Source organism: Abramis brama, assembly GCF_963993115.1.
Source record: "Abramis brama genome assembly, chromosome: 24".
Classification (NCBI taxonomy): Eukaryota; Metazoa; Chordata; class Actinopteri; order Cypriniformes; family Leuciscidae; genus Abramis; species Abramis brama.
In genome coordinates this window covers 238,966-252,996 of record NC_139986.1, presented here as the reverse complement: position 1 = coordinate 252,996, position 14,031 = coordinate 238,966, and the positions used below count along the sequence as shown (strand labels likewise).

The following is a 14,031-nucleotide window of genomic DNA, read 5'->3' as shown; positions in this document are numbered from 1 at the left end:
TTTACCCAGCGCGGGGCTATGAGGAGCACTGCGCAGTTCGCCTCCCTGATCCTCGCTAGCACTTGAGGTATCATCGAGATCGGTGGGAACGCGTACAGCGGAGCGCTGGGCCAGGTCTGGGCCAGCGCGTCCTCCTGTTTCGAGAAAAACCTCTGGCACTGAGCGTTCTCGCTCGTGGCGAAGAGGTCGATCTTCGCTTCGCCGAAACGACGCCAAAGCGTCTGTATCGTCTGGCGGTGTAGAGACCATTCCCCTGGGGGAACGTTGTCCCTGGACAGTCTGTCCGGGCCGTCGTTCAAACGACCGGGTACATGAGCTGCCCTTAGGGAGCGCAACGGGCCTTGAGCCCAGGATAGGAGGCGCTCTGCGAGCGCGCACAGGGTTCTGGATTTGATTCCGCCCTGGCGGTTCACGTACGACACCACTGACATGTTGTCCGAGCGAACTAGCACATGGTGTCCCCGTAGAAGCGGTAGAAAGTGCTTCAGCGCTTTCTCGACCGCCAGCATCTCTAGACAGTTTATGTGAAGGTCTTTCTCCGTATTCGACCACGGGCCGCAAATCGGACTACCTTCGTGAGTCGCTCCCCAACCCATGTTGGACGCGTCTGTCGAGATCACTTTGCGGTGTGCGATGGTTCCCATCGACACTCCCCGCTGATACCATTCGGCCGCCAGCCAGGGCTGCAGGGCTGTAACACAGCGCTGAGTCACTCTGATTGGAGCACGGCCCGAAATCCATGCTTTGCGGGGCATTTCCGTTTTTAGCCAGCGTTGAAGCGGACGCATTCGGAGTAAACCCAGCTGCAGGACAGCTGCTGCTGATGCCATGTGGCCCAGCAACCTCTGAAAAGTTTTCAATGGAAAAACTTTTCCCTCCTGAAAGGAGGCGGCGAGGTGTCGAACACTGCGCGCGCGCTGTGCGGACAGTCTGGCCGTCATCGCCGCCGAGTCCAGATCTATACCCAGAAAAGTGATAGACTGGCTGGGGGCTAAAGAGCTCTTGTCCCAGTTCACGGAAAGACCCAAGCTTTGCAGGTGACCGAGAAGCGCTTCTCTGTGGGAAACTAGTTCCTCCGCTGAGTGCGCTATAATGAGCCAATCGTCCAGATAGTTCAGGATTCGCATTCCCCTCGATCTCAGGGGTGCGAGAGCCGCATCCATGCACTTCGTAAATGTACGGGGTGCCAGGGATAGGCCGAACGGCAGGACGGTGTACTGATATACCTGGCCGTCGAAGGCGAATCTCAAGAATGGCCTGTGACGGGGTATAATCTGAATCTGAAAGTACGCGTCTTTCAGGTCGAGAGATATGAACCAGTCCCCCGGGCGAATCTGCGCGAGGATTTGACTGGTTGTGAGCATTTTGAACGGCCGTTTCATAAGCGTTTTGTTCAAATATCTCAGATCCAATATAGGTCTGAGTGCTCCGCCCTTCTTGGGTACGAGGAAATAGCGGCTGTATACGCCTGCCTCGGAACCCGGAGGGAGAACCCGTTCTATCGCCCCTTTGTGCAGCAAATTCGCTATTTCTGTGTGAAGCAGATGCGCTGCATCCGCTTTCACTATAGTCTCGGCCCGAGCGCGATAGCGCGGAGGGCGGCGAGCGAATTGAAGCAAATAGCCCTTTATCACTGTGTTCAGTACCCACTTCGACACTCCCTGAATAGCTTTCCATGCATTCGCACTCATAGCTAGGGGTCGAATCGCCTCTGAGTCTCGCCCGCCGCACAGCGCGGGACGGGGGATCTGTGGCGGTGTAAGCGCGAGTCGCGCAGTGGCAGTGAGGGGGAACGGGGGTTCGCTGATGGCGGCAGCCGGCTGAACGGCGCTGTGAGAGAGCGTTGTGTGTGACGGCTCGCGGCGCGGAAGCGGGGCGGGCTCGCGCATGTTTATCGGAGAGTGTGCGTGCTGTAAAGCGGGCACAGAGCTCTTTATTATCACACAGCCGGTGGCTGACTCGTACGTGTTTACATGAGAGTGTGCGCGCTGTGTAGCGGGCACAGGGCTCTTTATTAACACACAGCCGGTGGCTGGCTCGTGCGTGTTTACATGAGAGTGTGCGTGCTGTGTAGCGGGCACAGGGCTCTTTATTAACACGCGGCCAGTGGCAGAATGTTCTGGTCCCCAAGCGTGTGAGACAGAGCGAGCACTGTGTAGGTGTGAGCACTGAAGTGTGGGCACGTGACCTACAGTTATCACTCGAGCGGCCGTAGCGCGCTTTATGGGAGTGCACTCTGTGGGGTACACAGGGTGATTTGTGCTTGTGTGTAGTGATGAGCACTGGGAAGTGGGCAAGCTTACTACACTCATAACACTGACGGCGTGAGCCGACTGACCAGATATTACACTCTTTATTCGATTTATCTGGGTCGCCGTAAAAACGGCGTTTGTGTGCAGGCGAGAGAGTTGAAAAACTGGCTCGTTGGCTGCTGTGGGCACTACTGCAGTAGCCTTTGATAAGGGGACTGGCAGAGGGATACATTTTAGCTTTGACGGTGGTCCGGCCGCAGCGGGACTCGACCGTCTTTTCCTCCCGGCGGATGCTAGGAGGACTTTGCAGGCTCGGGCTTCAGCGTTACCTTAGGCCGAGGCCCACGCGGGGGCGGCGGCTTGTGCTGGCTGGTGGAGCGGGACCTAGGGCGGCCGCGCTGGCGCTGCTGGGAGGCTGGGGGTTGAGATGGCCGCTGTGCGGAGCTGCGTGCAGGAGGCTGGTTAGAGCGGCCTGCAGCGGAGCTCGAGCGGCGGGGCAGGAAGAGGTTCATGGCCTGTGACGCTTTCTGTACCTCAGAAAAACGGTCCACGAGGCCACTCACTGCAGGACCGAAGAGACCAGTAGACGAGAGCGGGGCGTTCAGGAAGACGGACCGCTCTTGTTCCCCCATGTCGGCTAGCGTTAACCAAAGGTGGCGCTCAATGACGGTCAGCGAAGCCATGGATCGTCCGATAGCTTGGGCCGCTGTCTTCGTCGTGCGAAGGGAAAGGTCCGTCGCACTGCGCAGGTCGGTTAAGGCCGATCTGTCCAGTTCTCCCTCGTCGAGCTGGCGGAGGAGGTCCGCTTGGAGAACTTGAAGGACCGCCATTGTGTGCAGGGCTGAGGCGGCTTGCCCAGCGGCGGAGAAGGCGCGGCTGGCGAACGCCGAAGTAGTCCTGCAGGCTTTAGACGGGAGGGCAGTCTTTGAGCGCCATCTCTTGGATGGGGGGCAAAGATGCGCTGCAACCGCCTGTTCGACCGGTGGAATCCGGTCATACCCCTTCTCCGTGGCTCCGTCCACGCGGGAGAGAGTCGATGAGGCTGGAGAACGGAGTCTGGCCGAAACTGGAGCGTTCCACGATTTAGCAAGCTCGTCGTGAAGCTCAGGCAGAAACGGCGCTGGTCTAGACGCTGGGGCCTGGCGACCGGAGGTCAGGAAGCATCCATCGAGCCTGTTAGGCGGGGGTACCTCTGGCGGTGACCACTCGAGGCCCAGGCGCTCGACTGCCATAGTGAGGAGGCGGAGAAGCTCGGCCTCCACCCCGGCGGGAGCCCTGCTGGAAGCTCTGGTGGAGGAGGCGGATCGGGCGGAGCCGGACCACACCTCGCTGTCCGACGCCATCAAAGAGCACGTGTCCAGTCGATCGTTGTCATCCGCTTCATCCGCTGTGTCGTCGGCTGCGCGTCGGGGAGCGGGGGCGGAGAGGGAGAGAGCGAGGCTCGCAGGAGAGGCTCCGGCGAGGCCTTGGCTCGTGTCTCAGGCTCCGGTGGGCGTTGTGAGCGGCGTTTCTTCTTACGCGGCCCAGCAACGGCAGGAGCGGTGTCTGTAAAGAGGGCGAGTCGAGCCCGCAGGGTCGACATCTGCAGCTCTTCGCAGAATTCGCAGCCGCCCGAGGAAAACGCGACGGCTGCATGATCCCGTCCCAGGCAGAGAGCGCAGAGGAGATGGCGGTCTCTGTCGCTGAGCGGCGAGCGGCATGAGCCGCACGTGGTGCGAGGCATTTGCAACAACGCCTCGTGCTCTTTTAGAGTGCTGCGGAGAAAAGGCAAACACACACAAAAAGAGCTTATCAAGAAGGATATGTATCGCCGGATAGCTGAGCTGGCACGGCAGGCTGAAGGCGGCGAAGAGATCGTCCGGCTTCCTCAGGCTGTCCTAAGCTGGCTCGTTAGCTTGATCCAAGAAGGCCACGGCGACGGTTTCCTCTCAGAGATCAGCGATGCGAGTGCTTCGCTGAAAAGACAGAAATCAGAGAATATAGCCTACGAGCCTTCCTTATATACGCTCTGACGCCGCCCATTCAGGCGGGCTGTGACGCGCGAGGTCGCGCACGCCCTCATTGGGCGTGACGTCACGCCAGGCTCACTGGTAGGCTTAAGTAGTTGCCGCGCGGCAGCCAATGAGCGCGCAGTATGCCGCTCTAGCTCAGCTGCCTGCAGCTGCACTGCGTTGACAATATATGAAATTAAGGATAATTTTTGGTTTCAGTATCTCGAGAAAAGAAGGCTTTTCCCGCTGCGTAAGCACAGCTTACGCAATACGAGAGAACCTCTCGTAAGAGAACTGATGTTTTCTTTTAAAATTCTGTTGTGTTGTGGCTTTTTTTCCATTGTGTTGTGACTTGATTTTGTTGTGTTGTGAACTACTGGGCCACCTTAAGACACAGCATTGCCATGGTAACTCATATCACATCCTGTTCCCTTCAGCTATATTGATTCCTGATGCTCACTGGCGTGTTGTGTTGCGTATGTTCTGCACAGGCACGACGGTGGTTCAGGTGACAGCGACGGATGCTGACGACCCCACTTACGGCAACAGCGCCAGAGTTGTGTACAGCATCATACACGGACACCCTTACTTCTCTGTGGAGCCCAAGACAGGTAACTTTACATTTATCTCATAAATATATCTGAATAGTTGGCATTAAATATTTGTAGAAATTTGGGACTTTTCGACATTGTTTTTGGCCAAGCAAAAAAAAATAATTTAAGTGGACATATGGGCAACTTTTATGCTTCATTTTTGGAGCATATGCCTTGACTTGACTTGAATAATGTCAGGGGTTAGCAAGCTTTCTGGCATGATGAGCCAAGACTCAACGAATTGAAGAGTGAAAACAGAGTGTTATGTCACTGTCCATTTTTTGGGCAGGTCCATATCCTAAGCTTAAATAGATATTCCACCCAAAAATGTATATTCTCTCATAATTTACTCACCCTCATGCCGTCCAAGATGTATATGACATTCTTTCTTCTGTGGAAAAAAAACATCTTTCACAGATGAAAGAACAATCTCTGAGTCCATATAATGCAAGTGTACGGGACTCTCAAAGCTGACACTTCAAAAACCATCCAAACAAACACAACAGGAATCCATACGAGCCTGGTTGATGAATCATTGTCTTCTGTGTGTGAGAAAAATACTAATATTTTATAGTTTATTTTATTATAAAGAATCACTTCCTGCCACTTCCATGTTGTGAATAACAAAACGTTGTGAAGCATGATGTAATTACATTGTGAATCTTGTGCGAGAAATGATGCGGAGCTCAGTTTCATAACACACTTCCATAACATGGTTGGCTGGAAGTGATGCTCTATAGTTTAAAAAGTTTTATTAGGTATTACTCACAGAGATGGAATATTTTTCTAAAAATCTCAGTTTGTGTTCCACAGTAATATAGGACTTGATGTTCTAATCCCTGTGCAGAGTTGGCCTACCTGATGCCAGCAGTGAGTTTTGAGTGGTAAAGGAGGGTAGGAATATAATAGTCCTCAGGTGAGCACCTTCTTCATGACCCTTTCACTGATGAACCCACAGCGCCTCCAGAGGGCATCCCAGGTACACCCCCTCATCTCCATACCCCCCAGTCTTCATAACTCCATACCCCCCAGTCTTCATAACTCCATATCCCCCAGTCTTCATAACTCCATATCCCCCAGTCTTCATAACTCATACCCCCCAGTCTTCATAACTCCATCTCCCCCCAGTCTTCATAACTCCACACCCCACAGTCTTCATAACTCCATACCCCCAGTCTTCATAACTCCATACCCCCCAGTCTTCATAACTCCATACACCCCAGTCTTCATAACTCCATATCCCCCAGTCTTTTTAACTCCATATCTCCCAGTCTTCATAACTCCATACACCCCAGTCTTCATAACTCCATACCCCCCAGTCTTCATAACTCCATACCCCGCTGTCTTCATAACTCCAAACCCCCCAGTCTTCATAACTCCATACCCTCCAGTCTTCATAACTCCATATCCCCCAGTCTTCATAACTCCATACACCCCAGTCTTCATAACTCCATACCCCGCTGTCTTCATAACTCCATACACCCCAGTCTTCATAACTCCATACACCCCAGTCTTCATAACTCCATACCCCCCAGTCTTCATAACTCCATACCCCGCTGTCTTCATAACTCCATACCCCCCAGTCTTCATAACTCCATACCCTCCAGTCTTCATAACTCCACACCCCCCAGTCTTCATAACTCCATACCCCGCTGTCTTCATAACTCCATACCCCCCAGTCTTCATAACTCCATACCCTCCAGTCTTCATAACTCCACACCCCAGTCTTCATAACTCCATACCCCGCTGTCTTCATAACTCCATACCCCCCAGTCTTCATAACTCCATACACCCCAGTCTTCATAACTCCATATCCCCCAGTCTTTTTAACTCCATATCCCCCAGTCTTTATAACTCCATACCCCCGTCTTCATAACTCTATACCCCCCATCTTCATAACTCCATACCCTCCAGTCTTCATAACTCCATATCCCCCAGTCTTCATAACTCCATACACCCCAGTCTTCATAACTCCATACACCCCAGTCTTCATAACTCCATACCCCGCTGTCTTCATAACTCCATACCCTCCAGTCTTCATAACTCCATACCCCCCAGTCTTCATAACTCCATACCCTCCAGTCTTCATAACTCCATATCCCCCAGTCTTCATAACTCCATATCCCCCAGTCTTCATAACTCCATACACCCCAGTCTTCATAACTCCATACCCTCCAGTCTTCATAATTCCATATCCCCCAGTCTTCATAACTCCATACACCCCAGTCTTCATAACTCCATACACCCCAGTCTTCATAACTCCATACCCTCCAGTCTTCATAACTCCATACCCCCCAGTCTTCATAACTCCATACACCCCAGTCTTCATAACTCCATATCCCCCAGTCTTTTTAACTCCATATCCCCCAGTCTTTATAACTCCATACCCCCATCTTCATAACTCTATACCCCCCGTCTTCATAACTCCATACCCTCCAGTCTTCATAACTCCATATCCCCCAGTCTTCATAACTCCATACACCCCAGTCTTCATAACTCCATATCCCCCAGTCTTCATAACTCCATACACCAGCCCATTTATTATGTTTCTGAAGGAGAAAAATTATCTTTGTCATGTTTGGCTTATATTTCACCCCTCCATTCTTCTCTGGATGTGTCGTCAGTGCAGCTAAGTTAAAGGGATAGTTCACCCAAAAATGAATATTAGCCCATGATTTACTCACCTTGAAGCCATCCTAGGTGTATATGACATTCTTCTTTCAGACAAATACAATCGGAGTTATATTAAAAAATGTCCTGGCTCTTCCAAGCTTGATAATGAGAGTGAATGGCTGTTTGACTTTGGAAGTCCATTAAAGCGCATATATTCATGATTAGAGTTCTCGACACGGCTCTGCGGGGGTTAAAAAGGTCTTCTGAAGTAAAGCAATGTGTTCGTGTAAGAAAAATATCCATTTTTAAAACTTTATCGACTAAAATAACAAATCCCCGACAGTAAACTGATGCTATGTGTATATATATATATATATATATGTATATATATATATATATATATATATATATATATATATATATATATATATATATATAGAAGAACTGGTCTGGACAGACTCATTGGATCACTCTGTGCTGCATGAGGAGCACATGTGCTTCTTCGGCTGTCTTTATCCTCAACCTGGAACTAAACTTTGATTCAGAATGATTTTGTGAACTGGCTTGGTCGGTGTCACGATCAATCACAGGTAGCAAGAATGCAAGTAATCTCTTTATTGAAAGTTGTAGAGGTAGAACAAAAGTAGCAGGCAGGCAGGCAGGCAGGCAGGCAGCGCAGGGACTAGATGGTCAGATGATGGTGCAAAAATGTAGAGATGACAAGACAGTGAAGAATCCAGGTGAACACGAAATCCAGGTGAACACGAAATCCAGGTGAACACGGAACAGGAAACGAGGACACGAACTGAAACTCCGACTGGACTGGATACACAAACACTGAGGACATCAAACAACGATCTGACAAAGAGAGGAGATTGTGATGAGAATTTATAGGAGAGTTAAATGGCAGCAGCTGGTGCGGGGAATGAGATCAGCAGGCGCGCTGATCAGCAGTAACGAGCGGTAACGCCCACTCACACACACCCACACACACAGAACAACAAATACACGAGACACGAAGAAAACAGTGAATTCATGAACCGTGACAGTCGGTTACTTGCTGTGAATCGGCTTAAACATTGGGCAATACTAATTTAAGGGTGTAACACCACAAATGCAAAACAGTAATTAATAATTTATGATTCACACTGACATATAGTAAAAGAAATCTGTACCAGTCCACAATGCACAAGTCAGTCAAAGCTGTGAGCAGTGAGCTGTGCAACACAAAGAAGAAATAACCCTCTGGGGTCTGAGGTGTTTTCTGGGCCCTGGAGGTGTTCTGATATGCTCTGACATTTGTTCTTATTTCTGTTACTTGTGATATTTTCATGGCTAAAGTCTTATTACACTGTATTCAGCACAAACTCTGCTACATGTAAGACATGTTTTGTGTAAAAGAGCTTTATGCAAGAAGGCGTGAATCCTCATGAATATTGATGTCTTTCACACCTGAGAAAGACAAAGACCCTCCCCTAATGGCCCTAGCAGGTGGGGCTGTGAGAGAACTATACACAAATAATGAGTAGAGATTTAAAAAAGAATGGCTTTTTGATTGTTTGGATTTATTTACAACACAACATAATCCAAAGATACACAACATAGGACAAAAAAAGCACATTTTTGAACACGCTGATCTAAAGACAGAACAGTCACACACCTTTGTGCCATTCCTGAAACATAGTACATACCTGTCATTTCCATGGTGTTTGATTTTTCATTTTACCATGGTCATGTACAGAGACCCATGTGGATGTTGAAGTCAGCAGGACTCATCAGTGGCATCTGGTCCCTTAAAAAAAAAATGAAACAACTGTGAACATGCTGATATCAAGAGAAAATAGGCTGCACGATTTTGGGAATACATTTTAGATTTTTCTGTATATATAAGAGTTCGGTACAATGGAGGGAAAAGCTAAACAAAAATGTAGAATGCAATTTTTTTTTATTGTGCATGTCTCAGGCTGTACCACCAAAGGAAAATAAATGTCTTAAGCCTTGTATTTTTTTAAAATAAGTTTTATAAATAAAGTAAAGGCATACAACCAGTTTATTTGTAGTGCATTGCCAATAATTTTATATAATTAATAAAAAGATAAAAAGACTTGAGATATGTTTGGTAATTGTACCTGAATTAATGTAAAATTAATTTGCTATATTTCAGATCAATATATTTGTTTTCCTTAAAATTTTAATTAACACTAACTTTATTCTCATCTGAATTATAAATAATTTATTTCTATATAAAATAATACTACCATTAAAAACATTGATTTACTTTTTTAATCAATGTAGAATGTGTAACTTAAAAATAAACAGATTAGTCCTCTGTTTGAGGACAAGAAATGAAAACCAATGCAATATGATGAATGTCCAAAAGATGGCACAGACAGACTGTTTTTAAATGGGGTTGGATAAATATTTTTTGCTTTTAAACAGTGTGTGTGTGTGTGTGTGTGTGTGTGTTTGGTTGGGTGACAGTTGTAGGTTACAGTTTGACTAGAGTTTACAGTTTGACAAAAGCACAATGTTGTGTTTTTTTGCGAGTGTACACAAGTAAACACTTTGCAGTTTGAATGATGTCCTGTATGAACAAAATGACGGAGTATGTTTTTATGTTTCCACTGTTCGATCGCGCCCGCGCCTCTTTCTCTCTCTCTCACACACACACACACACACACACACACACACACTTTACACAAAATTTATAATGTATATAAATTTAGCATTAAGCTTCATGTTTTATTCCAATCTCATTTCATAATGCACATTTTAGTCTGGCACCAGTTCATACGGATTACTTAAGCAGAGAATATTCGTTTTTGATATGATTTACATCATTTAAAAAAGCTTTGTAAAGACATGTCTCATGTCTGTGTGGCAAACATTCGCTGAGTTACAGATCATTTTCTGTCGCGTTTCAGAATGAACTTCACATTGAGAGAGACGGCAGAACACGCATCATGTTTATTTTCTTTATTTTACAAAAAACACAACATTTTGTTTTTATTATGAGTGTACACAAATAAAAGAAGACATTTAACAGTTTTGAATGATGTATAACACTTGCCTGTATGACAAAGATTGTTATTGACAAAAGTTATTTGAGTCTCTTTCACACTGATTAGAAAAAAAGCGATTTAAACTGATTTAAACAGAGTGTGTCTGCTTCCCGGACAATGTTAGGAAGACTGTTCCAAAGTTTTGGTGCTAAATAGGAAAAGGATCTGCCGCCAGCAGTCGATTTTGATATTCTAGGTATTATCAACTGGCCGGAATTTTGAGATACTATATTATAGGACTATAATGCGTTAAGAGCTCGCTCAAGCACTGCGGAGCTAAACCATTTAGTGCTTTGTAAGTAATCAGCAATATTTTAAAATGTATACGATGTTTAATAGGGAGCCAGTGCAGTGTTGACAGAACGGGGCTAATATGGTCATACTTCCTGGTTCTGATAAGAACTCGAGCTGCTACGTTTTGGACCAGCTGTAGTTTGTTTATTAAGTGTGCAGGGCAACCACCCATAATAGCATTACAATAATCTAGCCTTGATGTCATGAACGCATGAACTAACTGTTCCGCATCAGACATTGAGAGCATATAATTTAAACATCTTTGATGGAAAAATGTGTTTTTATGAAACAAATCTGGCTTTCAAATAAAAGATTGGTATCAAAGTGGGAAAAAACATAAAAAACAGGTTTGCTTGGGCATTCTGTCCTTTTTAGGGTTGCATCTTATGTCCTGTTTTTGGTTCGTTTAGATGTCTCTGGTCCATGTTGCATTCATATTTCAGTCGAACCGCACTTGAGTTAATTTGAAAGGGTTTTGAAATCTGGTCTGCTTGTTTGATGCAGCGTTCACACGTTCAAATGAACCGCACTAACAGAACAATCACACCAGAGTTCGTTTTAATCAAACCAAACCTGCTGTAAGTGAACACCTTTAGGTTTAATAAGTAATTTTGAGGGAGTAAATGACTTGATATGCATTGGCACCACCTTGTGTTTTGCGTGTGAATGAGGAGCTCATGCAAAATACAGATTCATCCAAGGAAACCCACAAAAGAGATGACAGGACACACTGTTTTGCTCACATGAAACCCACAAGCCTTTAGTACATCAGGGCCATAGACTTTTAGACAGAAAATCTCTGATCCATCATGAGGCTACCATTAACTCTTAAATCAATTAGTCTCTGCTAGAAAATGTGTATCTTCATTGTTTTAAAAGCTGAGCTAAAATCAGTAAATATAATTCTAGTTTAATGTGCTCTGCAGTCTGCTGAATATATTCAGCGTTTCTGTCTAACCCTAAATGTGAACAAAAGCAATAGTAATCCTTGCCTTAGCAAACACTAAATTACATCAGTGTATATGTGACAGAAACACTGTGAGGGTCTCTCTTTCTCTCTCTCTCTCTCTCTCTCTCTCTCTCTCTCTCTCTCTCTGTGTGTGTGTTCATACCTGCTGCAGTCTCATTACCCAGCATCCTACTGTGCTCCTGCAAAGCACTCTGGGTATGAATCTCAGACAGGAGGCTGTAGGTCTGCTTGTTAGTTTCCTCTTTCCTGAGGGGAGAGGAACGTGTCGACCTGTCTCATTATTCTCTGATGCCTGTGGTGTTAACCAACACGTGTGCATGTTATTTGCTGCTATATCTGATGCATCTGTCATCTGTCATAAACTTTTTCCTTTTGAGGTTTTCCTTTCTCCTTTTGAATTTGAATTGAATTTTTTTTTGAGTTTTATAATGTTCCTGAGGCATGGATAGATGTGACACAAGCACAGCATATGTGTTGTGAATGCTTCTTAGTTATCAGACTGGCTTATTTTCTCTCTTTTCAGCTAACCACGGCCATACAAGCTTCATCTTGGACAGTCGAGATGTTGTGAGCCTCCACATAAACAATCACAACATCTGCGCTATTAGAATCCTGCACAATTGTTTTGCACAGTTAGCTGTCTATGCCATTTTGACATTAAAGAGGACCTATTATGGTCTTTTCCAAAGTCTTAATGTTGTTTCAGGCTCTACTAGAACAGGTTTTCCTGCTTGAATGTTGATTATTTTCCTCATATTTTCCATTGCTGCGGCTCCTCTCTTCCCAGTCTGTCAGTAACGCTCTGTTTACTTCCTGTCTCTATGAAGCCCCTCCTTCTGAAAAGCACACTGTGCTCTGATTGGTCGGCTGGAGCAGTGTGTTGTGATTGGTCGAGCACTTCGAGTGTGTTTCGCCCCTTACCATAACCGCCAGTTTAACACACTACTAACTAACTCAACCAGGCCCCGCCCCTTTATTCTGCATATTAATTATTATAATGAGGAATATTGTGACGTGTTCGTTCCCAGAAGAAACTCAAGACTACAATGGAAGTGTTTCAGGAGTTCAGAAACACTGACACTGATATAGAGAAGAACTGGAGCTTTATTATGATCAAACAGCAACATTACACACTAAAGACTGATGAACAAAAAAGCAGAATAGAACCCATTTAAGTTAAGAAATGTATTTAATTTGTTATGTAGTCTGCTGTAATGGCGCCAAAACATTTGAGTTCACTTTCAGATCAACTACACTTTAGACATAATCAACCAGTCGGGGAAATCAGAAAATTCATGGGAAATCAGAAAAATCATGGGAAATCAGAAAATTCAACTGAAAATAAATACTTGTTTAGAAAATATTAAGCATGATTTCAAAAATATTTTCAATGCCCAGTGCCCTAATATAGATGGTATTAAATGTGGCACTGCACAAGAACCTGAAAATCATTTTGTATTTTGCATGGATTGGACCACACAGTTTTGTTCTAATAAATACAAAACATCACATAGGCATTAATTAGTCATTTAACATGCTTTATTCTCAACACTAACATTGAGTGTGTGTGTGTGTGTGTGTGTGTGTGTGTTATGGCGAATGTTCTCTGCATGAAATCTGTCTCTGACATGGTTTCTTCTTAAAGAAACGGTGGATGTCCTGTTGCTGTGTCTGACTTTTCATTCTCACCCCCCCCCCCCCCACCCCACTAAATTCTGCCTTAAAATAAACAAAAATTTCAAGGCAGCCTTAAGTCTTTAAAACAACAGATAAAGTAATATTTATCGATTTTATATTTATGTGGTGGTGTGCACTGCCGCTGAATAACACTGACAAGTCCTCTCTATTCAGTAGTCTGCCGAAGTTACGTTAGCGAATGATCAGTCACACATGAAAGTAATCAGACTAACATACGGTGCGATATTTCAAAACATATACTGTAATTGAGTGTGTATTTACCATAAACAGTGACGTGTCGAGGTCTCTCTCTCTCTCTCTCTCTCTCCTGTTTGAAAAACGTGGACCTGTGATTCCGCTTTGCAAATCGCAAATCAAGCAGTGATTGACAGCGCTCTTCCACCCCGTGCCCCCCATCTAGACACGCCCCTGACATTAGGTGACATTCCTGTCGCTACTTTATTCTTAATGCAAATGCACAGTCTCCTTTGACTGGAGTGAATGGATCACCCTATTGAGTTGATTGTTTTCAAAGATCAAACATTTGGCAAAACTCATGCGAGGACATAATAGGGACAA

General features: G+C 45.8%; 1 protein-coding gene across 1 annotated transcript in view; it reads left to right on the top strand.

Annotated features, from left to right (window-relative positions):
* Positions 1–14,031, top strand: part of LOC311075546 (cadherin-7) — a gene marked incomplete at both ends in the record, with an annotated part of 106,878 nt that overhangs the window by 44,192 nt on the left and 48,655 nt on the right. Inside the window, one exon of the mRNA XM_084103042.1 lies at positions 4,735–4,854. Coding sequence (XP_083959168.1) covers positions 4,735–4,854 — 120 coding nt within the window. The remainder of the gene's footprint in view (positions 1–4,734; positions 4,855–14,031) is intronic.